General features: G+C 51.3%; 3 protein-coding genes across 6 annotated transcripts; 2 read left to right on the top strand and 1 right to left on the bottom strand.

Annotated features, from left to right (window-relative positions):
* Window positions 1-6,516: 6,516 nt before the first annotated feature.
* Window positions 6,517-13,521, top strand: MANEAL (mannosidase endo-alpha like). Of its 3 annotated transcripts, XM_015135743.3 has the most exons (4): window positions 6,517-7,164; window positions 8,167-8,276; window positions 9,143-9,219; window positions 11,953-13,521. In XM_015135743.3, the coding sequence occupies exons 1-4, from the start codon at window positions 6,615-6,617 to the stop codon at window positions 12,587-12,589; spliced, it is 1,374 nt and encodes a 457-aa protein (XP_014991229.2). In that variant the 5' UTR covers window positions 6,517-6,614; the 3' UTR covers window positions 12,590-13,521. The 3 variants fall into 3 exon arrangements, with proteins under 3 accessions (XP_014991229.2, XP_028691621.1, XP_028691612.2); XM_028835788.2 differs by lacking the exon at window positions 9,143-9,219 and having other exon boundaries at window positions 6,923-7,164; XM_028835779.2 differs by lacking the exons at window positions 6,517-7,164; window positions 9,143-9,219 and adding an exon at window positions 7,416-7,549.
* Window positions 13,522-15,333: 1,812 nt separating this feature from the next.
* On the bottom strand, window positions 15,334-21,205 carry YRDC (yrdC N6-threonylcarbamoyltransferase domain containing). Its single transcript, XM_002802325.4, has 5 exons — window positions 20,789-21,205; window positions 20,095-20,209; window positions 19,852-19,971; window positions 16,991-17,133; window positions 15,334-16,687 (listed from the first exon to the last, which is right to left on the bottom strand). The coding sequence occupies exons 1-5, from the start codon at window positions 21,175-21,177 to the stop codon at window positions 16,615-16,617; spliced, it is 840 nt and encodes a 279-aa protein (XP_002802371.2). The 5' UTR covers window positions 21,178-21,205; the 3' UTR covers window positions 15,334-16,614.
* On the top strand, window positions 21,066-22,449 carry C1H1orf122 (chromosome 1 C1orf122 homolog). Of its 2 annotated transcripts, none has more exons than XM_028835796.2 (3): window positions 21,066-21,303; window positions 21,522-21,723; window positions 21,969-22,449. In XM_028835796.2, the coding sequence occupies exons 2-3, from the start codon at window positions 21,676-21,678 to the stop codon at window positions 22,062-22,064; spliced, it is 144 nt and encodes a 47-aa protein (XP_028691629.1). In that variant the 5' UTR covers window positions 21,066-21,303; window positions 21,522-21,675; the 3' UTR covers window positions 22,065-22,449. The 2 variants fall into 2 exon arrangements, with proteins under 2 accessions (XP_028691629.1, XP_028691624.1); XM_028835791.2 differs by having other exon boundaries at window positions 21,066-21,436.
* Window positions 22,450-23,142: the final 693 nt, after the last annotated feature.

Raw genomic sequence — 23,142 nt, 5'->3', positions numbered from 1 at the left:
CTTTGGGAGGCTGAGGCGGGTGGATCATGAAGTCAGTAGTTTGAGACCAGCCAGGTCAACATAGTGAAACTCCATCTCTACTAAAAATACAAAAACTAGCCAGGCAAGGTGGTACACACCTGTAGTCCCAGTTACTTGGGAGGCTGAGGCAGGAGAATCACTTGAACCTGGGAGGTAGAGGTTGTAGTGAGCCAAGGTCACTCCACAGTACTCCAGCCTGACAGAGGTGACAGAGTGAGACTCCGTTTCAAAACAAACAAACAAACAAAAACATACACACACACAAAAAAAAAACCTAGCCAGTCATGGTGGCCCTCACCTATAACCCCAGCTACTCGAGAGGCTGGGGCACGAGAATTGCTTCAACCTGGCAGGTGGAGGTTAAAGTAGCCAAGATTATGCCACTGCACTCCAGCCTGGGAGACAGAGCGAGACTCCATCTCAAAAAAAAAAAATTTGTTTTTAATCTTTAATTTTTTAACTTACCTTAGAGACAAGGTGTCCCTATTTTGCTCAGGCTGTCCTCGAACTCCTGGGCTCAAGTGCTTCAGCCTCCCGAGTAGCTGGGATTACAGGCATGCACTACCATGCCCAGCTCCTGGAAGGCTGACCTATGACTGTCTGTGTTCCTGGGGCTGAGTGATGTAAAGAGCTGGACTTCTTGCCATTTACTGATCCAGACTCCCCTGGATTTCAGCATGGCCTCTCACTCCTCCCTCTCCTGTTACCTGGCACTCCTGTGTCTGGAGAATTTCTTGTTATACTCTTTCACAGAACAAACCTGTCATCTCCAGCCATAGCGGGGAAGGGTGGCTCTCTCAACACAGTCCTAGTTCTGTAAGGAAGAAGGGGAAAATTGACTCCGAGCAGATGTGGGAGAGACTTTTGGCTGTTTACCCAAATCCCCTTCCTTTCGCCCTTCTTTCTGATTTTGTTCACCTCTGAATGGCCTTGGCAAGGGATTTGCTTGGATGTGAATAGATGACACAATTCTGGCCAATCAGAAGTGATGGGAAATCTGCCGAGAGCTTCTAGAAGAGCGTATCTTACTTGTTAAAAGGATTATAAAATAGGACCATTCCCTTTTCTGCACCTGGATGTTGTCCTGTGGAAATGGGATGCTTGGAACTGCTTCCATCCTTCTCAATCATGAAGGCAAGGCCAAAAAAAAAAAAAAAAAAAAGAATCACAGAGAAGGTGATCTGATGTCACAGTGTCTTTGAACCCTTACATTAACCATCTCTAGAACCAGACTAGTTAAAGACTCCTTAATATCTGGGGTAATAAATACACTATACTCTAAGCCCTAAAGGACCAGTCAAATCAGCATCACCTGGCATCTTGTTAGACTCTTGGCCAGGCACAGTGGCTCTCATCTCAGCACTACAGGATACTGAGGCAGGTGGATTGCTTGAGCCTAGGAATTTGAGACTAGCCTGGGCAACACGGCGAAACCCCATCTCTACCAAAAAACAAAAACAGAAACAAAAATTAGCCAGGTGTGGTGATGCACACCTGCAGTCTCAACTACTTGGGAGGCTGAGGTGGGAAGTCTGCTTGAGCCCAGGAGGCGAAGGTTGCAGTAAGCTGTGACTGCGCCACTGCACACCAGACTGGGTGATAGGGTGAGACCTTGTCTCAAAAAACAAACAAACAAACAAAACAAAACAAAACAAAAAAACAGGTTTCATTCCAGACCTACTGAATCAGGATCTATATTTTTAACAAGATCCTCAGGGGACTGACATGTGCACTAAAGTTTGAGAAGCACTTTAAGCCATGTTTAGCTGCTTTCCTTCTTATTTGTGGCTGAACACACATTCTAATCGATAGAATGGGTGTAATACACACCTTGAATGCCGTGTGTCACATCTCTTTGGTCCACCTTGATTTTAGGAACAGTTTTTAGGCAGAACTCTTAAGATGTCCCCCACCAAGATTCCTGTCCTCTAGCTACTCAATTAAAAATAATCTAGTTACTGTTGTGAAGGGACCTTGTGGAATGGAATGAAGTTTACTAATTAGTTGACCTTATATTTTATAATTTTTTTAATTAAAAAAAAGTTTTAGAGATGAGGTCTCATTATGTTACCCAGGCTGCTCTCTAACTTCTGGGCTCAAGCAACCTACACACCTTGGCCTCCTAAAGTACTGGGACAGGTGTGAGCCATTGTGCCTGGCCTTTTTTTTTGTACCAACAGGGTCTTGCTATATTGCTCAGACTGGCCTCGAACCCCTGGGCTCAAGTGATCCTCCCATCTCGGCCTCCCAAAGTGCTGGGATTACGGGCATGAACCACCACACTTGGCCAATAATTAACCTTTAACTGGGGAAGTTACCCTGGATTATCTGACGGCATCTCATATATCACATGAGCTCTTAAAACCAGAAGAGGAAGGTAGGAGAGAGAGGTAGAGAGGGAGGTTAGAGAGATCCAAAGTGTGAGAAGGACAAGATCTGATGTTGCTGGCTTTGAAGATGGAAGAAGGGGTCTACAAGCCAAGAAATGCAGCAGGCCTCTAGAACCTGAGAAAGACTCCCCAGATGACAGTCAGCAAGCAAATGGGGGCCTTAGCCCTGCAATTGTATGGAACTGAATTCTGCCATTGAGCTGGATGTAGATCCGTTCCTAGAGCCTAGAAAGCAGTGTAACCTGACAACGCCTTAATTTTGGCTTCGTGAGATTCCAACCAGAGAACTCACTAAGCCACACTGTGCCTAGACTTCTGACTTACGGAAATCATGAGACAGTAAACTTTTGTGCTGTTTTAACTACTAAATGTATAGTAATTTGTTACGACAGCTTAGAAAATGAGTACATCTAGGATGGATGGTTCTGTGCAAGCTTAGTCTTCCTCGCACTGGCGGCATCCCACTTGAATAAATAATGTCTGTCTCTCTTTATACCTGCTTCAAAACCTTCTCTGATGTCCTGGGAGTCTGCTTGGCAACAGGAGACCAGAAATACAAGGAAGTTAACTCCCCTAGGGAAAATGCTTGACCAGTGGAGGAGGGGGTCAGTAGATAATTGCTTCAGCCTCACACCTCCTAACTCTGAGAGGCATTTGTACACTTCTGAAACGACCTGGCAGAATTAAGGCCCCATTATCTATAGCAGCGACATCCTCAGTGCACCATTGGTTTGGCTTTTCTTTTGTTCTTGTCTCATTCTGTTCACTTCCTAACTCTTACTTCCTGAGATTATCTCCCAAATGACCTCCTGCTCCCAAGTCCCCTTCTTGGTCTTGTCAGAGATTGATAGGCAATCAATAGTCAGCTCCATCAGCTCACCTTGCTCAGAATAAAAGGGTAACTTATTGGAAGAATGGTCCGGGTTTCACACTGCAACTAGACTGCCGGGAAAACTGAAATCAGGACTCCAATACCACTAAGTTTCTCTCTGTCCCCTCCCTCTAATGGCATTATCTTGTTTGTTTGTTTGTTTGTTTGTTTTTGAGAGAGGGTCTCACTTGGTCACCCAGGCTGGGGTGCAGTGGTGTCATCACGGCTCGCTGTAGCCTTGACCTCTCAGGCTCAAGTGATCCTCCCACCTCAACCTCCCGAGTAGTTGGGAGTACAGGCGTATGCCACCATGGCACTAATGTATTTTAATTTTTTGTAGAGATGAGGTCTCACTATGTTACCCAGGTTGATCTCAAATGCCTGAACTCAAGTCATCCTCCCACCTCAGCCTCCCAAAGTGCTGCGATTACAGGCATGAGCCACCACACCCGGCAAATGGCATTATCTTTAAAGACAATAAAATCTCTCCTCCAGACCAGAGAGTAAAATCCCCAAAAATGATTGGAATTGATGCCCTTTGGGTCAGTATTCATGATTGGTCCAATGGAAGACGGGATGCTATCACTGGTCCAACTCTGACCACCAGGTCAGAGTTCTAGGCCTGGGTCAAACCATCATGGCCAGGTGGCAGTGTCAGGGACTCCAGGCATAGCCAACAGGGGAAACAACTGTTTCAGGGCATCCCAGAAATAGTGGGATGACTGGGAGCTGGGGAAACCTTCCCACTAGTTTTCCAAAACGACCACCACCCATTCCCTGTTCTTTTAGTTCCTAGTTAATGATTCCTTCTGTTTCCTTCTTAGACTCTCTCCTTCCTCTGCCTGTCCCAGAAATGCTGGTGTTACTGAGAGTTCCATCCTTACCCGTTTTCTTTTCTTCTCTCTTCTCTTCTCTTCTCTTCTCTCCTTCCTTCCTTCTTTCTTTTCTTTTCTTTTCTCTTTCTTTCTGAGAGTTCCATCCTTACCCGTTTTCTTCTCTTCTCTTCTCTCCTCTCTTCTCTCCTTCCTTCCTTTTCTTTCTTTCTCTTTCTTTCTCTCTTTCTCTTTCTTTCTTTCTCTCTCTCTTTCTTTCTTTCTGAGAGTTCCATCCTTACCCGTTTTCTTCTCTTTTTGGTTCTCTCCTCTCTTCTCCCTTTCCTTCCTTCCTTTCTCTTTTCTTCTTTCTTTCTTTCTTTCCTTCCTTCCTTCTGAGAGTTCCATCCTTACTCGTTTTCTTTTCTTTCTCTCTCTCTCTCTCTCCTTTCTTTTTTTGAAACGGAGTCTCTGCCATCCAGGCTGGAGCGCAGTGGTGTGATCTCAGCTCACTGCAACCTCTGCCTCCCAGGTTCAAGCAATTCTCCTGCCTCAGCCTCCCAAGTAGCTGGGACTACAGGAGCCCGCCACCTCACCTGGCTAATTTTTTGTATTTTAGTAGAGACAGGGTTTCACCGTGTTGCCCAGGCTGGTCTCGAACTCCTGAGCTCAGGCAATCCACCCGCCTCAGCCTCTCAAAGTGCTGGGATTACAGGCGTGAGCCACCACACCCGGCCTCTTCTCAGTCTTTCTATTCCCAGAGTCACCTCATTCTTTGGTAGACATGGTATTCTCTCCAACATTTAACCCACTCCACAAATGTAATCTAATCTAGTCAAGGTAATTCTATTCCCCTCGGCAACAATTTGTCTGGCATAAAAAGGCTTAAACCAGATTAGATCAATGAGATTCAATGAGATGTTTGTTTAGGACTTCTGGGAGAGAGAAATCAGTCTTACCCTTGCCTGTGGAATGGGAGGAGGAGTCAATGGCCATAGCAGCCACTTTGTGGCATGAGGGGAACAGGCTTTGTATATGAAGTCAGTGGTGGGGAGAGTAGAAGAGTGAGACGGGAACATCTCACTGATGACATTGTTAGATCAGAGAATATACCCACTCTGTCCTGCCATTGGGCTTCTTGCTTTGCAAGTTGATACATTGGCATATTCCTGAAGCCAGGCTGAATCGGGAATCTGCAACCTGGAGCTGAAGGCATTCCACTTCATTCACACTTAGCACCATAAGGTCTCTCAAGCTCACTTTCCTGGGCTGCAGATGTACCAACACTTCCCAACCTTGCTGCTCCTCTTCCTGGGTTCCCTATAATTCATTTTACGTAACCAATAAGAACTGGATGCCCGCCATCACCCTAAGCACTGTTTTAGACATGCAATGAAACAAAGTTGCTGTCATTGCGGATCACTGAAGGAGGCATATGATATTGCGGATCACTGAAGGAGGCATATGATAAACAAAACTATCTTCTGAATAAATGAAGTAATGAATAACGCAGTGTAGGAACTCTAGCAATATCCAGTGAAAAGCTTTTATCTACAGACTATCACACCAGGGGCTGGTACTCACTCAAACGGCACTAGGAAGCGAGTGTCAGATCCTGTCCTGGCAGCCCTTGGCGTCTAACAAGGTAAATAAGACGGGGCCTGTCCTCTGGAGCCCAGAATCCAGGAAGAAAGACACAAATGTACTGAGTAATTGCTTTTCAGATCGCGTGGAAGTGCTTTGGAGAGTGCGAGCTCTGGAGAGTGCGTCCTGACCCGGGGTCCAGGCCCAGTCAGTGTGACCTTGCCCGAGTCACGGTTGCCCTCCGCCCGCCAGTCCCCGGCGGGCGACTGTAGGGTCCGACTCATCGAGATTTCTCGACGCCCCTTCCACCGAGATTCAGGGGCTGCCTGGGGTGCCGGGGAGGGGGGCCGAGGGATGGGGTACGTGGGGCTAGAAGGGTGGCACTGAGACCCATAGGGAGGGGGCCAGTGAAGTGAGTAAAGAGGGATCGACAGAGAAGGAAATCCTTGGGGAGCGGACCACCAACGCGCGCTTCCTCCCCTTCCCGCCCCCGCCCCCGCCGCCCCAGCGCTGCCGCCGCGCCGCCCCTCTCCGGCGCTCCGGAAGGCCGGCGTCCCCGCTCCCCAGCGAGGCGCCGCCACCCGCCGCCCAGGCAGCCAGGCTTGAGGGGAACTGGCTTTGTATAGGAAGGACTCTTCCTCCGCGGGCCACGCGGCCTGTCTCAGGTCCCTGCTCCTGTGGCCCGAAACTCGCCGTTCGCTGGGCCTTGCGTCGCCCTCGGCGTCCAGTTCCCCCTCGGCTTGCGGCCACTTGGTCCGCGCCGCCTGCGTCCTGTGTGCCGAGCCCGCCCGCACTGCGGGGACAGGCCGGGCGCCGCCCACGCCGCGCTCTGCCGGGCGCACAGTCTCCCAAGGAAGCGTGCGGGCGGGCGGGCAGGCGGCCATGGCGCGGCGCGCGGGGAGGTAGCGGGGCGGCCGCAGGAGCGCACGGTCGGCCATGGCCCGGCGGCGGCGCCGCGCCTGCATAGCTCTGTTCCTGGTGCTGCTCTTCGCCTTCGGCACCCTCATGGGCCTGCGCACGCTCAAGGCTCCGGACGGACTCCCGGCGCTGGGCCCGGGCCTGGAGCTGGCGCCCTTTGAGCGACGCCCGGAGGCGGCCCCAGCGCCCGCTGCCCGGGCCCCGGCAGCCCCTGCCGCGCCGCCCCCGCCGCCGCCGCCGCCCCGCACCGCGGACCCTGGCGGCTCCCCTAGGCCGGCACCCGCGGAGGCCGAGCCCGCCCCCGGGCAGAGCCTGAGCGTCTACTCGGACCTGCACGCCTTCTACTACTCGTGGTACGGGAGCCCGCGGCGCGAGGGCCACTACATTCACTGGGACCACGTCATGGTGCCGCACTGGGACCCCAAGATCTCGGCCAGCTACCCCCGCGGCCGCCACAGCCCCCCAGACGACTTGGGATCCAGCTTCTACCCGGAGCTGGGGCCCTACAGCTCCCGGGACCCCGAAGTGCTGCGGGAGCACATGACCCAGCTCAAGGAAGCCGCCATCGGTGAGCGCCCCCCACCCCGGGCGACCCTGCCCCCCAGCCTCGCCCTTCCTCCTTCCCACATCCCAGCTCCCTCTGGTCCTGTCACCGGGCGTTTGGTCCCACTTACCCGCCAGCCTGGCTTCTTAGCTGTTCCCTCCCACTCTCATCCTGGGCCCACCATGCGACACCGCCCCCTCCGTCTAGTATTCAGACCCCCTACCTGGGCCCTTCGACCCCTAACATCCAGGGCCCTTCCATAGGGCGGACCTGCTGGGAGTTTGCACCAGGAGAGGGAGGCAGAGTCTTCAAATTTGTTGGGCAATGGGAAGTGAGGCCTGGAGTCCTGGCCCGCAGGATCTGGGGTTCAGAGGAGTGGAACCTACGGTCGCCTCTGCTTTCACGGCAGGTACAGGGTAGAGCAGCAGCCCTTCCTGCTTTTACTGGCTGCAGAGAGGAAAGTGTGCCCGTGTTCCATGAAGGCCTCTTGCTGTATTTGCAGTTGGGGGTAGTGTTGGGGGTTTAGAGGCTTTTCATCAAGCACCCAGCTAGAGGGAAGGTCCCTGGGCGCCTCCTTTGTAGGCTGGGGAGGGAAGGCTCACTTATTTCGGATATCATCACTGAATTCTGCTGGTTTTACAGATGCCCTCTGCTCAGGGCTCTTCTCCATGTGGCATGTTAGGGGTTAGGGGGCTTCTCTTTTTCAGAGGTAAGCCTGTGGCTTCCAGGTGGGTGTGGCACTGTCCACCCATTCCCTTTGTTCTACTACTTGCTGATGCACTCGAAAGCCTGGCTCCCTTCCGGCCTGGCGCGCTACGGTTCCCGCAGGCACTGCGCTTCAGCACCGCGGGCGTGGACAGCTCCGGGGCGCGAGGCTCTGGGACTCATCTGCCGGAAGTGAACCTGGCAGGAAGCTTGCTGCAGTTTTTTAGAAACCATTTTTGCAACTGGAGGTTTGTGAGAAAAAAAATCTCTGTTGAGGGGGGTACTGTGTGTCTCTGAAGTCGCCTCTGTATTGCGTCTCAGGCGTCCTGGTCCTGTCCTGGTACCCACCTGGCATGGCTGATGATAACGGAGAGCCCTCGGATGACCTGGTGCCCGCCATTCTGGACACCGCCCATCAGTACAGCATCCAGGTGAGTCTCCAAGAAGAGCCCACGTGCTCTCTGCCCTATTCTGGAGAGGTGCTCTCCTCCGCCCACAGGGTTAGTGCCTCCACAGAAGTTCTTGGCAGTAGCCCAGGGATAACAAATATGTGGCAAGTGTAGTTTTGGGGGAGGGTTCAGGTAAATGGTGCCTATGTTGCTCTTAGTGTTTTGAATTCTAAGAAAACTGAGAAAACTAAATATAGGACCAAGAGAAGACTAAATAATTATCACTTTTGTTAAATGGTAATAGAGGTTAGGTTGTAAACCCTGGTGGATAAAGGGTAGGCAAGAGCCAAAGGGACCTGCAGACTCAACTCTCTAGTGGGAGGCAGTGCTGGACCTTGAGGAGTAGACAGGTGTTCTCAGCAGGTGGGCTCACTTTCAAGAGGAAGGATGGAGCTGGACGAAGCATTTCCCTACATGTGCCAATCGAGTAAGTCATCCCTTGCTTCTGTGGTGAAGGAAGAAAAATGATAGAGAAGGAAGAAAAGCCCCACTCCCCATTCCTGAGGGGAATTCCACCACTGACATGTCTAACAGATCACAGCAGTTTCCCACCGACACAGCTTCAGCATACTTCTTCCACTGTTTCAGGCAGCTAGCACCAACCACTTGGTTGAAACCTATTAGCCACCAAAATGCTTCCCACATGCCATGCTGCGGGAGATGGGCAAACTGCTCAGCCCTGCTTTGGCCTCTAAGGACAGCAGCTGCCTTTATCTCTACTGTGCCCACCAGCCAGGCACTCTTTTGAACTCAGCCTCTCCTCCAGGCCATGGTTAGATCCTGAGCCTGATATGTTGTGGCCCCTGGATAGACACTCACCTGACCAGTTACTCCTCTGTTTGTGGCAGGTGGCCTTCCACATCCAACCCTACAAGGGCCGGGATGACATCACTGTACATGACAACATCAAGTACATCATTGACACGTAAGGCTGTTCTGGGGGCTGGGATTTCGGTGGGGATCAAAATGGAGGTAGGGATAGGTTTGGAGGGGCAGGTCAAGAGACACAGGGCATAATGTCTGTGTTCCCAGCAGCTGTTTTATAGTAGGAGAGTACTGGGCCTAAAGTCAGGCAGCCTGGGTTTCAATTCCTGTTCTGTGGCTTCTAATCTGTGATGAGGCAAGCCTCGTAACCTTGGAGTCTTGTGAGAATCACACGAGTTAATATATGTGAAAGTGACTTCTACAATGTAGGCACCTCATTTATTCATTCAAAAAGTATTGAATGAAGGCCAGGCGCGGTGGCTCATGCCTGTAATCCCAGCACTTTGGGAGGCTGAGGCAGGTAGATCACGAGGTCAGGAGTTTGAGACCAGCCTGACTAACATGGTGAAACCCCGTCTCTACTAAAAATAAAAAAATTAGCCAGGCATGGTGGTGCACACCTGTAATCCCAGCTAGTCAGGAGGCTGAGGCAGGAAAATCACTTGAATCCGGGGGGCAGAGGTTGCAGTGAGCCAAGATCACACCACTGCACTCCAGCCTGGGTGACAGAGCAAGACTGAGTCTCAAAAATAAATAAATAAGTATTGAATGAGGCTGGGTGTGGTGGCTCATGCCTGTAATGACAGTGCTTTTTTATTTTTTTTTTTCCTTTCTTTTTTTGAGACAGAATCTCACTGTTGCTCAGGCTGGAGTGCAGTGGCACAATCTTGGCTCACTGCAACCTCTGCCTCCCGGGTTCAAGTGATTCTCCTGCCTCAGCCTCCCGAGTAGCTGGGATTACAGGTGCCCGCCACCACGCCCAGCTAACTTTTGTATTTTTGTATCTTTACCTGGGCGTGGTGATGCACACCTATGGTCCCAGCTACTTGGGGGAGCTGAGGTGAGTGGATCACTTGAGCTCAGGAGTTTGAGGTTGCAGTGAACTATGATGGCACCACTTTACTCCAGCCTGGGGTTTCACCATGTTGGCCAGGCTGATCTTGAACTCCTGACCTCAGATGATCTGCCCACCTCAACCTCCCAAAGTGTTGGGATTACAGGTGTGAACCATCGCACCCGGCCTCCCAGGGCTTTGGGAGGCAGAGGTGGGAGGATTGATTGCTTGAGGCCAGGAGTTTGAGACCAGCCTAGGCAACAAAGCAAGACCCCATCTCTACTGAAAAAAAAATTAGCTGGGCATAGCAATGCATGCCTGTAGTAGTCCTAGGTACTTGGAAGGCAGAGGTGGGAGGATCACTTGAGCCCAGAAGTTCAAGGTTACAGTGAGCCACGATTATACCACTGCATTCCAGCTGAGAACAAAGCAAGACTCTGTCTCTTAAAAAAAAAGAGTATTGAGCGCCTACATGTGTCCAGGCATTGTCTTAAGCCCAGCTGTACAGTAATGGGTAGGACTAGCAAAGTTTCTAATTTCATGTTTACTTTCTAGTGTATGTTGCAGGTATTGTGGAGCAGACAGTAATTAAATGAGAAAAATCAAACTGATCTATACAGGATTTTGTGCTAGAGTATGCCCAAGAAACTACATAAGAATGGGTAGTCAGGTCAGGTGAGTCTGAAGAGACAACAGGTGAGCTAACACCTGAATGAGCAGTCAGGGCTGGGTGTGGTGGCTCACACCTGTAATCCCAGCACTTTGGGAGGCTGAGGTGGGAGTTATCACTTGAGGTCAGGAGTTTGAGACCAGCTTGGGCAACATGGGGAGACTCCCATCTCTACAAAATCTTTTTTAAAAAATTAGCTGGGCATGGTGATGCATGCTTGTGGTCCCAGCTATTTGGGGGGGCTGAGGTGAGTGGATCACTTGAGCCCAGGAGTTTGAGGTTGCAGTGAGCTATGATGGCACCACTGTACTCCAGCCTGGGCGATACAGTGAGACTCTATCTTAAGAATATTTAAAAAAAAAAAAAAAAAAAAGGCCAGGCGCGGTGGCTCATGCCTGTAATCCCAACACTTTGGGAGGCTGAGGCGGGTGGATTGCCCGAGGTCAGGAGTTCAAGACCATCCTGGCCAACATGGTGAAACACCATCTCTGTTAAAAATACAAAAATTAGCCAGGTGTGGTGGCGGGTGCCTGTAATTCCAGTTACTTGAGAGGCTGAGGCAGGTGAATCGCTTGAACCCCAGGAGGTGGAGGTTGCAGAGAGCTGAGATCATCTACTGCACTCCAGCTCTGAGCAACAGAGCAAGACTCTGTCTCAAAAAAAAAAAAAAAAAAGTAGTAAGAAGAAAAAAGAAAAAGGGTCAGCTCTGCAAAGATCCGGAGGCAGGGAGAAAATTCCAAGCAGAGGGCTGGCAGATGCAAGGCCCATAAGATGAAACAAGCTTGCATGACACGTGACAGCCGGATAGAAAGGCCAGATGGGGAGTATTAGGTGGGTAAAGAGGAGGAATGGGGTAGGCAGGGCCAGATCAAGTAGGTGGGAATAATGAATGGATTTTACGGAGGCAGGATGGAAGCCTGGAGACCAGTTGTTACAATCCAGATGAAAGATGGTAGTGGCTTGGCTAAGGGTAGAGAAGTGAGGCTTAGGAATGACAACTGGGGAGAGGGAAGGGAACGAGGTTCTTGCTTAGAGGCATGATGAGTCCAACTGTGGAGACTGACTGGCTCCAAAACTGGGCTGTGTGGCATCCAGATCTCATCCACGGCAGGTCCTACAGTTGTGCTGGTCTCTCCCATCCAGCTGAGGCTCTTCTTTCTCTTTCTCAGGTATGGCTCCCATGGTGCATTTTACCGCTATAAGAACAGCATGGGGAAGAGCCTCCCACTCTTTTATATCTACGACTCATACCTGACGTCCCCTGAGGCCTGGGCCCACCTCCTGACACCAAACGGGCCCCACTCGATCCGCAACACGCCCTATGATGGGGTCTTCATAGCGCTGCTGGTGGAGGAGGGTCACACCCACGACATCCTGGCCGCCGGATTTGACGGCATGTACACCTACTTTGCCTCCAATGGTTTCTCCTTTGGTTCTTCCCATCAGAACTGGAAAGCTGTGAAGAACTTTTGTGATGCCAACAACCTCATGTTCATCCCCAGTGTGGGGCCTGGCTACATAGACACCAGCATTCGGCCCTGGAACAACCACAATACGCGCAACAGGGTCAACGGCAAGTACTATGAGACGGCCCTGCAGGCGGCCCTGACGGTGAGGCCCGAGATCGTCTCCATCACCTCCTTCAATGAGTGGCACGAGGGCACCCAGATTGAGAAGGCCATTCCCAAGAAGACACCCACCCGCCTGTATCTGGACTACCTGCCTCACCAGCCCAGCCTGTACCTGGAGCTGACCCGCCGCTGGGCAGAGCACTTCATCAAAGAGAAGGAGCAGTGGCTCATGTGAGGGGCCTGTAAACAGGGGCGTGAGGAGCTGATGTCCTTGCCTTGCTGGAAGATGTCACCACGTGGGGTTCAGCTGAGGTTGTAGGCACTCACTCATTCCCAGGTCAGAGGTCAGCAGCTAGGTGCTTCTGGGTGGGCTGTCAGGCCTGGGCCTGTGCAGCACAGAGACCATTCCTCAGGCGAGTGGTGCTGGGGTGCTCTGCGGTGATGGGAATGGCAGAGGCTGGCAGGTGACTGAACTTAGCCCAGGGCAGCTCCACGTTCTGGGAACACTTTCATGTAACCCCTTCTAATTTTGAACTCTGCAGCAGGCTGGTGCTGTGTAGTGGCCACCCACTCACCACCCTTGGAAGGGTGTCAGGGTCTGGGCTCGCATGTGCCCTGCTCCCTTCTGCCAGTCTGCGTCCTCTCCTCAGGCCTCCTTCTCACATCATCTGTTTTCTCTAAGTTAGGGAACCCTATTTGAGACTTTCAAAAAGGGAACTTCTAGGTTTAAGCTCCTCCCAGTAGATTCCTGAACCCAATTATCAGGAAATCATCCTGAGCACTCACAGGTTCATGTAACACTCACTCATCAAGCACCTTCCTATGTGCTAGGTGCTGGGGAAAACTTGACCAAGGAAGAGTTCCTGTCCTGAAGCTTCCAGGACCCAGCTTTCCTTATCTGGTGTGGCCTTGTAGCTAGTGCCTGGGCACAGTTGTTTTTCTTTTTGCAGTTTTACCTAGTGCTGGGCATTCAGTTCTTTCTCCTCTAAAAAAATACCTCTGTGCTCCAGAGCCTCATTTTTCCCCAGATGCATATTTAGCTCCAGGGAGAGGACTAGGAGGAAACCCCCTCCCTTTAGCTGCCTGAACTGACTGAGGCCCACTCACTAGAGCCATGTTCAGTGCTACTGTGATTTGTAGTAATTAAATATGAACTGGTATTCTCAAGTAAGCATTCCTTTTGCTCTCTTTAAGACCTCACAAATTCTGACCTTAGATTCTGGGACAAACTGACATATGAGTTGGGCTGGCTATGGCTTTACCACAAGTAGGTTTGCTTAAGAAATTACTAACAAAGCCGGGCACGGTGGCTCATGCCTGTAATCCCAGCACTTTGGGAGGCTGAGGCGGGTGGATCACCTGAGGTCAGGAGTTCGAGACCAGCCTGGCCAACATGGTGAAACCCCGGCCCTACTAAAAACACCAAAATTAGCTGGGTGTGGTGCTGGGTGCCTGTAATCCCAGCTACTTGGGAGACTGAGGCAGGAGAATTGCTTGAACCTGGGAGGCGGAGGGTGCAGTAAGCCAATGTGGCACCACTGGACTCCAGCCTGGGCAAGAGCAAGACTGTCTCAAAAAAAAACAAAAAACAGGCCGGGCGCGGTGGCTCAAGCCTGTAATCCCAGCACTTTGGGAGGCCGAGACGGGCGGATCACGAGGTCGGGAGATCGAGACCATCCTGGCTAACACGGTGAAACCCCGTCTCTACTAAAAAAAATACAAAAAACTAGCCGGGCGAGGTGGCGGGCGCCTGTAGTCCCAGCTACTCGGGAGGCTGAGGCAGGAGAATGGCGTGAACCTGGGAGGCGGAGCTTGCAGTGAGCTGAGATCCGGCCACTGCACTCCAGCCTGGGCGACAGGGCGAGACTCCGTCTCAAAAAAAAAAAAAAACAAAAAAACAAAAAAAGGAAAACAAATTACTAAACAAGATTTCTAGAGGGAATTAACAAACCAGTACTTATTTACAAATAAATGAATATGCTAATTGCAGGCACCCTGATTAAAGTAGGCCCCTCCCTGTTAACACTTCACAAGATTCTTAGAATATACTTGAAAAGAGGTGCATTGGAAACCACTGTACTGAGAAGTTTATGGGCTCAAGACTGAATCGGGCGTGGTTGCTCAGGCCTGTAATCCCAGGACTCTGGGAGGCTGAGGTGGAAGGATCAGTTGAGTCCAGGAGTTCGAGACCAGCCTGGGCAACCCAGTGAGACGTGTCTTTAAAAAAATTAAAAATAGGCCGAGTGCCTTGGCTCACACCTGTAATCCCAGAACTTTGGGAGGCCAAGGCGGGTGGATCACTTGAGGACAAGAGTTCAAGAACAGCCTGACCAACATGGCAAAACTCCATCTCTACTAAAAATACCAAAAAAATTAGTAGGGTATGGTGGTGCACACCTGTAGTCCCAGCTACTCAGGAGGCTGAGATGTGAGAATCACTTGAACGTGGGAGGCAGAGGTTGCAGTGAGCCAAGATTGTGCCACTGCACTCCAGCCTGGGCAACAGGGATTCTGTCTCCAGAAAAAAAAAAAAAAAAGACTGAATTGGAATTTTGGGAACTAGGGTGCAAGAGGGAAGCGGAGGAAGGAGGAAACAGACCCCAGTGGTCACCTCAAGGACACCCAGCCCCAGTTAGGTAACTGGTATTAAACTCCACGGGAGAGATGAGCAGGCCTGGCCACCTGGTTTGGGGCTTAGCTGGGGAAACCAAGGCAGGCAGGGACAGTTGAAAGGGTTGGATGTTGACATATGGTAATTTACAGAGGGTAGCAACACAGGCTTCATTTCACACACGCACAATTTGAAAAATACTAAACATGGCAAGGCTAGGGGGCAGGGGCAGCCATTCTCACACATTGCTAATGGCAGTGTAACTTGACTCAGTTCTTCTGAAGGCTAATCCATATTGAGAGCCATAAATACTTCATACAGTTTGACCTAATCTCCTACCCTAAGGAAATAATTCAAAAGAAGAATAAACCATTTACAAATATGTTTAATAGCAGCATTTCTTTAAAGAAAAACAAAGTTCAAATGCCCAACAGTAATTATGTTTAACACTTGGTACACATATAAATAGACAAAAGGCTGCACAGAACACTGGATTTAAACAAGGCTATTACGGGTATAATTAACTATAATTTACGAATAAATAAGGAAAAAGTCCCTGGCTGAAAAGGGTAGTGGAGGTTTATTTCCCAGTATTCTTCAGTTTGGACTGAACCCTTGCCAACTGAGCAGACATCCCACTATTACACCAAAAAGACTGCTCTTCCTGCCAGCAATTACAATACATGACACCACTAGGCCCAGTGGCTCAGAGGGAAGAGTGGTCTGCGGCTCTTCAATCTTTATCCAAACCTGGTTCTAGCTTCAGGAGCCCAACCCATGCCTTTGGTCACCTGAGACTTTTTATTTATTAATTTTTATGAGATGGAGTATTCCTATGTTGCCCAGGCTGATTCTGAACTCCTGGGCTCAAGCAGTTCTCCCGCCTGGGCCTCCCAGAATGTTGGGATTACAGGCACAAGCCACCACACGCAGCCACCTGAGACTTCTTAAACAGCACCAGCACTTCTAGCTGGTTTGAACCTTAAATGCCACCACCCACCAGAGAGAAGGCTCTCACTAGATTCTAAATCTGTCATTTAAATTACTTTTCAACTGAAAAACAAAACAGACAGAAGAAATTTATTAGAATAAGGCCATCTAGGCCAGGCGCGGTGGCTCAAGCCTATAATCCCAGCACTTTGGGAGGCCGAGATGGGCGGATCACGAGGTCAGGAGATCGAGACCATCCTGGCTAACACGGTGAAACCCCGTCTCTACTAAAAAATACAAAAAAAAACTAGCCGGGCGAGGTGGCAGGAACCTGTAGTCCCAGCTACTCAGGAGGCTGAGGCAGGAGAATGGCGTAAACCTGGGAGGCAGAGCTTGCAGTCAGCTGAGATCCAGCCACTGCACTCCAGCCTGGGTGACGGAGCAAGACTCCTTCTCAAAAAAAAAAAAAGAATAAGGCCACCTAGGAATGTTCTTAACTTTTCCATTCAGCTTTTGGCTGATATATGAAACTACAAATCAATACATCCTGTCCCGAGCTGTAAACCAGCAGCTCCCAGTGCTCAGAAAGACACATTGCCTTAACAGTCAGGCTAGTGCCCTAGCTCCAGTGGCCTCTGCAAATGAGGCCTTGCCAGTCATCAGTGGACAGACACATAGTATCCAGCACCAGGCCTTGGGCCTTCCTGCTTCCCAGAGTTTCACAGGTAGGACGCATGTGAGGGAAGCAGGCCATACTTCTGTTGGAGGATGGCTGTAGTACTTTCCAGGGCACTGAGGAGGAAACAGGACAGTTACCAGTCTGACTTCTCAAAGTCCCAAGCCCACCAGAAGCTGGTGAGCAGGGACATCGAAACTGGCTAGCCTTGTTATGCCCTGTTCATCAATCCATGATGAAACCTTCTGAATCCTAAGAAAGCCAGCAAACTTAATCCCACTCCAACTACCACTTCTCCAAACCTGGCCCACACTCCCTCAGGGCAAGATAGGAGGCACCATCTTTATCTTGTCAAAGCTTTTTTGCATCTCTCCAACCTCCCTCAAATTATTTCCCCACGCCACAGGAATGAGACTTACCAGCCTGGACGAATGATGCCAAACTTTCCGGGCACAGACAAATCAACCACAGTTGAGCCGAGGCGACACTCGGGGCTCTGGCCACCCCCAATTTGTCCCCCATCAATGACCAAGGACAACTGAGGCCAGAGATCCCGGAACTCCTGAGAAGAAGGAGAAGGAAGAGCATGGACACTATCCCTGGTGTATGCAATAATGTTAAACTGCACGCAGTCATCAAAGGCCATATAGTCTCAAAACAGAAGTCACCTTCCTCCAAGCAGAGAAAGGAGCTTCATTTAGTTAAGGTCAGCTGTGCCAAGGACACTGCATTCTATGAGGTTTGGAGCCCTCCTGGGTTAGCACCCCAAGTAACACCTATCTAGGGCTTAAAGAATTCTTATTATGGCAAAAGGAAATGTCATACATTGCTTCAGTTAGGAAATGTAAGTACAACGAATGGAGTTCTGGGCACAGATACGGGCTCTAACTCTGGACTTTCCATTGTATCTCTGTGTGACTGCACGCAAGTTACTCTATCCAGGCCTACAAGACAAGTGGGCTGGACTAGATAATCCTATGTCTTCATTTGTTCTAATTTATGTAGCCAAGACAGGATTAGCATGACCTTTTCTTTGCCCTGGCTTGGGGCAGAGATAGGAGAACAGGGTCAAGAGTCAAAAACCAGGTAAAAAGGCTGGGCACGGTGGCTCACACCTGTAATCCCAGCATTTTGAGAGGCTGGATCTCTTGAGGCCAGGAGTTTGAGACCAGCCTGACCAATACGATGAAACCCCGTCTCTACTAAAATACAAAAATTAGCCGGGTGTGGTGGCATGCGCCTGTAATCCCAGCTACTCACTCAGGAGGCTGAGGCAGAACTGTTTGAATCTGGGAGGTGAAGGTTGCAGTGAGCCGAGATGGTGCCATTGCATGCCAGCCTGGGCAACAGAGTGAGACTCTGTCTCAAACAAAACAAAACAAAAAAACTAGGTAAAAATCTGGTCACTTAATGACTGTGTGACCTGGAGCAAGTGATTCCAGCTTCTTCTAGCTCTAGAACCATGCTCCTGGATCTCACTGCAACTCTGATCAGGGTATGAAGAATAGAACATGGTAGATTCTGCATGCCACCAGCACTCAGTCTTTGGGCTATGAGAAGGATACTCCCCTAGAACAGTGGACTGAATTGTTAACTGAGAAAGAGCTTCCCCAGTCCCTCCAATGAAGACACTGCAGTAGCAGTTAGGCCTGGGAATTTGGGACAGGAAATCATAAATACCAGTTACTGTGTTGGACAGGTCAAATGACTGCTGACAAGGTAAAAACCTCCCCTCTCTGTGCCACATCCCGATTCTTGCTCCTGGGGTACAGCCACCAGGACCAAGTCAAACCTGCACTCTGAGAATGGGAAGGGATGCTGAACTCTCACTTTCCAAGAACCCTGAGCCCCACTCTAGGTCTGGGCATGGAAAACCCCATCGAATGGAGTTCTGGGCAGAGATATGAGCTCCAACTCTGGACTTTCCATCCTATCTCTGTGTGACTGCACGCAAGTTACTCTATCCAGGCATATTAGCTGGATGTAAAAAGCCCAAGGAAGCCCAAGGCCTGATGCTGGATACTATGTGTGATACTATGTCTCTGGCCCAGAGTCTGGGGACACAATGTAGCTTACAACTACGTTTTACATCTTGGTAATAAGAAAAAGAACTGAAATTTCTACGTGTCCTCCTTTGTTCTAATCTATGTAGCCAAGAAAGGATTAGGATGATCCTTTCTTTGATCTGGTTTGTGGCAGAGATAAGACAACAGGGGCAAGAGTCAAAAACTGGAGCCAGGCGCGGTGGCTCACGCCTGTAATCCCAGCACTTTGGGAGGCCGAGGCGGGTGGATCACGAGATCAGGAGATCGAGATCATCCTGGCTAACACTGTGAAACCCCGTCTCTACTAAAAATACAAAAAATCAGCCGGGTGTGGTGGCGGGCGCCTGCAGTCCCAGCTACTCGGGAGGCTGAGGCAGGAGAATGGCGTGAACCCGGGAGGCGGAGCTTGCAGTGAGCTGAGATCCGGCCACTGCACTCCAGCCTGGGCGACAGAGCGAGACTCTGTCTCAAAAAAAAAAAAAAAAAAAAAAAAGTCAAAAATTGGGTAAAAATCTGAGCCAGTCACTTAATGGCTACGTGACCTGGAAAAAGTGATTTAACTTTTTGGAAGCTAAACTTCATCCTTTTTTTTAAGAGACAGAGTCTTTCTCTAGAGCCCTGGCTGGAGTACAATGGCACAATCTCAGTTCACTGTAACCTCCACCTCCCAGGTTCAAGTGATTCTCCTGCCTCAGCCTCCCGAGTAGCTGGACTACAGGCATGTGCCACCATGTCTGGCTAATTTTTGTATTTTTTATTAGAGATGGACTTTTGTCATGTGGGCCAGGCTGGTCTCGAACTCCTGATCTCAGGTGATCCGCCTGCCTGGGCCTCCCAAAGTTCTGGGGTCACAGGCATAAGCTACTGCCCTTGGCCTTCTTCATCTTTCTTTACAGCACTGTCGTGAAGATTTACAGCCTAAACTGTACTCTCCAAAAACTGTTATCTCCAGAAAAAGAGGAAGACACTGTTCTTACCATAATCTTTCCTATTATTATAAAGACAATAAGAAAAAAACACCAATTCTCCCCCTGGCTTTTCAGACTTTGAGACAAAATCAAATTCCTTTAATTTATATTGCCCCCCACCGCCTCCCTGCCAGCTGGGAAACCTTTCCACTGTTGGCCCAAGGACTCTCACGCCTGGCAATCCCAGTGCACTATCAATGCCACTGATTCACAGGAAACAGTGTTTGGGCTGGTGACATTTCCAGGGGAAGGACTGGGTAAACTCACCTCGACATTCAGAGAACTGGCCTGGGAGCTGAGGTTGGCGCTAGTGAGAGCAAGCGGACCCTCAAACATCTGAGCCAAGTCTTGCATAAAGGCATGATCAGGAATCCGAATGCCTACAAGCTATAAGGCAGGGGGAAGGGGATCATGAGAAAGGTTGGAAGGGGTAGAGGGTAAGTCTGATCTGGATCCTAGTGAAAGCCAAGTGGCCTGGAGTCTGGAAACACAAGAGAAAACTTGACTCACAGGCGTAAAAGGGTTTAGGTCCTTGTTGAGCTCCTCCGAGCGTTCCATCACCAGGGTCACTGGTCCTGGCAGTAGGTCTTTCAGGAGCCCCTCGGGTACTCTCACACGGCAGTATCTGGGAAACACAGGAGCATAAATCCATTCAAAATGAAGGACCACTGGTGGTCCTTTCCTAGACTCTAGGCACACGTAGGAAAGGAATCCTTCAAGTTTACAATGGGAGCCGCCTGTCTCCCTGCTTCACTTCCCTAAGAGCTTGAGCAGAAAGCAGGGCTCCAGAGGGGCACCCCTGGCTTGGCGCCTATGTGCCTCTGGTCTGAGGGACTACAACAGCTGCACCGCTGTGCTACCGTGATAGTGGGTGGGATCAAGCTCCACGTTTTATTTTCTACAAGGCATTCGCTATTAAATTAAGCTACTGTGTTTCTTTCCTTTTTTCCTGGGGGCCTCCCCGATTAGTACAAATGCGCCAAGGGTACAGGGCCCCCGCCTTTCTCGTGTGTTGCTGCCTCTCAGCAGCATGTAGTTCAGGGCCTGGGGCACGTTAAGTCCTCGGTACACACTTCCAGTTCCGGATTCCTTGGTAAGCCTGGACAAGCCCCTCCCGCTCTCTGCGCCTCAGTCTCCCAAGCCTGTCACCGGAAACCCCTCCCGCGGTGCCGCCCCCAGCGGGGCCGGGTCGGGGCGGCCTCACCTGTAGACGTCGGCCACGCGGCCGAGGCATACGGCCAGAGGCTTAGCCTCGCTGCGACCCTTGAGGCGGTACACAGCGCGCAGAGCCGCCGAGCAGCTCGCCGCGCAGGCCAGACCGTATAGCGTATCGGTGGGGACGGCCACCACGGCGCCGGCGCGCAGCTCGGCCACGGCGGCCCGCAGCGCCTCGGTCCAGCCGGCGCGCTCCGGGCTCGCGGCCTGCACGGCCCCGCTCCCCGGGAGCCGCAACAGCCGGGCCCCGGGGGCCGCCGGAGCGGGGCTCGGCGGGCGGAAGAGGCGGCCGCTCCGGGAGCCAGCGGACCCCTCGCTCAACCCCACGCTGGCAGCCACCGCGGCCCTCATCCCCCTGCACCGACGCGCCGGAGACATCCGCCCAGGCCCGCTTCCGGGAGGAAGTGACGCTCCCAGCCAGCTTCCGGTCCGGGAGACTCGGCCCCACCTCTGCGCCGGGCAGCTTAAAGGGACCACGACCCCCAGGAGGATTGAAGGAGACCGGTGGGGACGGGGCGGGGCCCGGCCTTGCGGAGCCCTAACACAGCGCTGGGGAGGGGGGCGGCCGAAAGGGGGGCGGTGGTCGGGCCGCGCAAGCGGAGATGGAATGGGGCCCGGGCTCAGACTGGTCACGGGGGTGAGAGGGGGCCCGTCGGGGCGGGGGGAAGGGGCTCGGCCCCGCGCAAGCGCCGGCCCTGACCGTCTGTCTCTTGCTCGGGCAGGGAGGCTGCCGGCGTGGACCGCGGGAAGGCGGGGCTGGGGCTCGGCGGGAGGCCACCCCCGCAGGCGCCCCGGGAGGAGCGCGCCCAGCAGCTGCTGGACGCGGTGGAGCAGCGGCAGCGGCAGCTCCTGGACACCATCGCAGCCTGCGAGGAGATGTTACGGCAGCTGGGCCGCCGGCGCCCGGAGCCGGCTGGTGGCGGGGTTAGTGCCCACCCTGGGCTGGGCCGGGGTGGGGTGGGGTCTGCCCACTGGCTAGGCTGGCCAAGCCCTAGCTTACCCTGGAGAGGGGAAGTATCTCTCCACTGCTTTGTCCCTAACCTCCGTTGATGTGGTGAGAGGTTTCGAAAAAGTTAATACTATCCAAATGCCAAATGGCCATATCCTTGTGGGGCCTAATCCAAGGCCTTTCCTCCCAGCCTCACTTTTTTCCTTTCTGTTCCAACTAGAACGTCTCAGCCAAACCCGGAGCGCCCCCGCAGCCGGCTGTCGCCACCAGAGGCGGCTTTCCAAAGGATGCTGGCGATGGAGCTGCGGAGCCCTGACCATCCCCAAGCCGGATGCCCTGACTTCTCTCCCTCCCCAGGGCCGATGGCTGGACTCTGAACAACTCCCTTCAGTAAAGGGGCCAGTCTTCACTGGCAGTGGCTGGTACTTGGCTGGCTCTCAGCCTGGAATGGCAGCTCTGCTAGCAGCTGGGTTCACTCCCACTTCATCCTGGCTGGAAGCAGTGCTGTGCTTTGAAATGTAGCCAATGAATACCCAGTCTGATTACCCAGATTTGGGCAGACCAGCAGTGCTCGCCAGAGTGGTCTGGCCTGCTATGGGGGATCCAGGTGATGTTACATGTCCATTTCATGCTTTGGGGGCTTTTAGCCCCACAAAACACCTTCAGCAGAGCCTTGATTAAAAGGAAACCTGCAGACTCTCCTGGTGACCGACGTTTCCTTTCTGTCCCCTCCCTCTCCAAGACTGATGGCTGGGAAGGGGGGAATGGTGGAAAAATGTCAACTATAGACAGGGTTGGGAAGAAATGCCACAGATACTACCAGATTTAAATAAGCATTTAATTAGGATTTCATTAGTATTTAATATTGCTTTTTCAATTCCAAAAAGTTAAATTTTCACTTCTTAGCAGATATTTTAAAGTACAATATTAAGTTTATACAAAATGAGCAATTAAGCAAACACCATTATTTCACATTCTTCAAAAATACAAATTCGTATTTATTCTTTTTTGGGTTTGGAGGTTTCTTCCTTTGGAAGTACTGAACCTGTAACGTTTTCATATCGCTCAGTGGAAGTCTGTTGTTCCCATGTTTCACACTTACTTTTACATAATCCAAATAAAACTATTTGGGATTTTAAAAGTTGTCACCAAGACCCCGGCCAATGATTAGTGTATGTCAAAAAAAAAGAGGGCTCTTGGGGGCTCTTGCCTTTCCTGGCTAGAAGATCTGAGCCAGAGATTAAGCAACAATCTGTTGCCAGCCACCTTCCCCAAACGGACTAGGAAGAGTTCACAGGAAAAGGGAACAGACGCTTTGAACTCTGACCCCCACCCTCACATTCTCCAAAACACAACTAAGGATGTAGACTGTTGAGTCAAACAGCCCTTGGGAG

The sequence above is a fragment of the Macaca mulatta genome, chromosome 1 (genome assembly GCF_049350105.2).
Source record: "Macaca mulatta isolate MMU2019108-1 chromosome 1, T2T-MMU8v2.0, whole genome shotgun sequence".
Classification (NCBI taxonomy): Eukaryota; Metazoa; Chordata; class Mammalia; order Primates; family Cercopithecidae; genus Macaca; species Macaca mulatta.
This window is presented reverse-complemented; position numbering and strand designations above follow the sequence as displayed.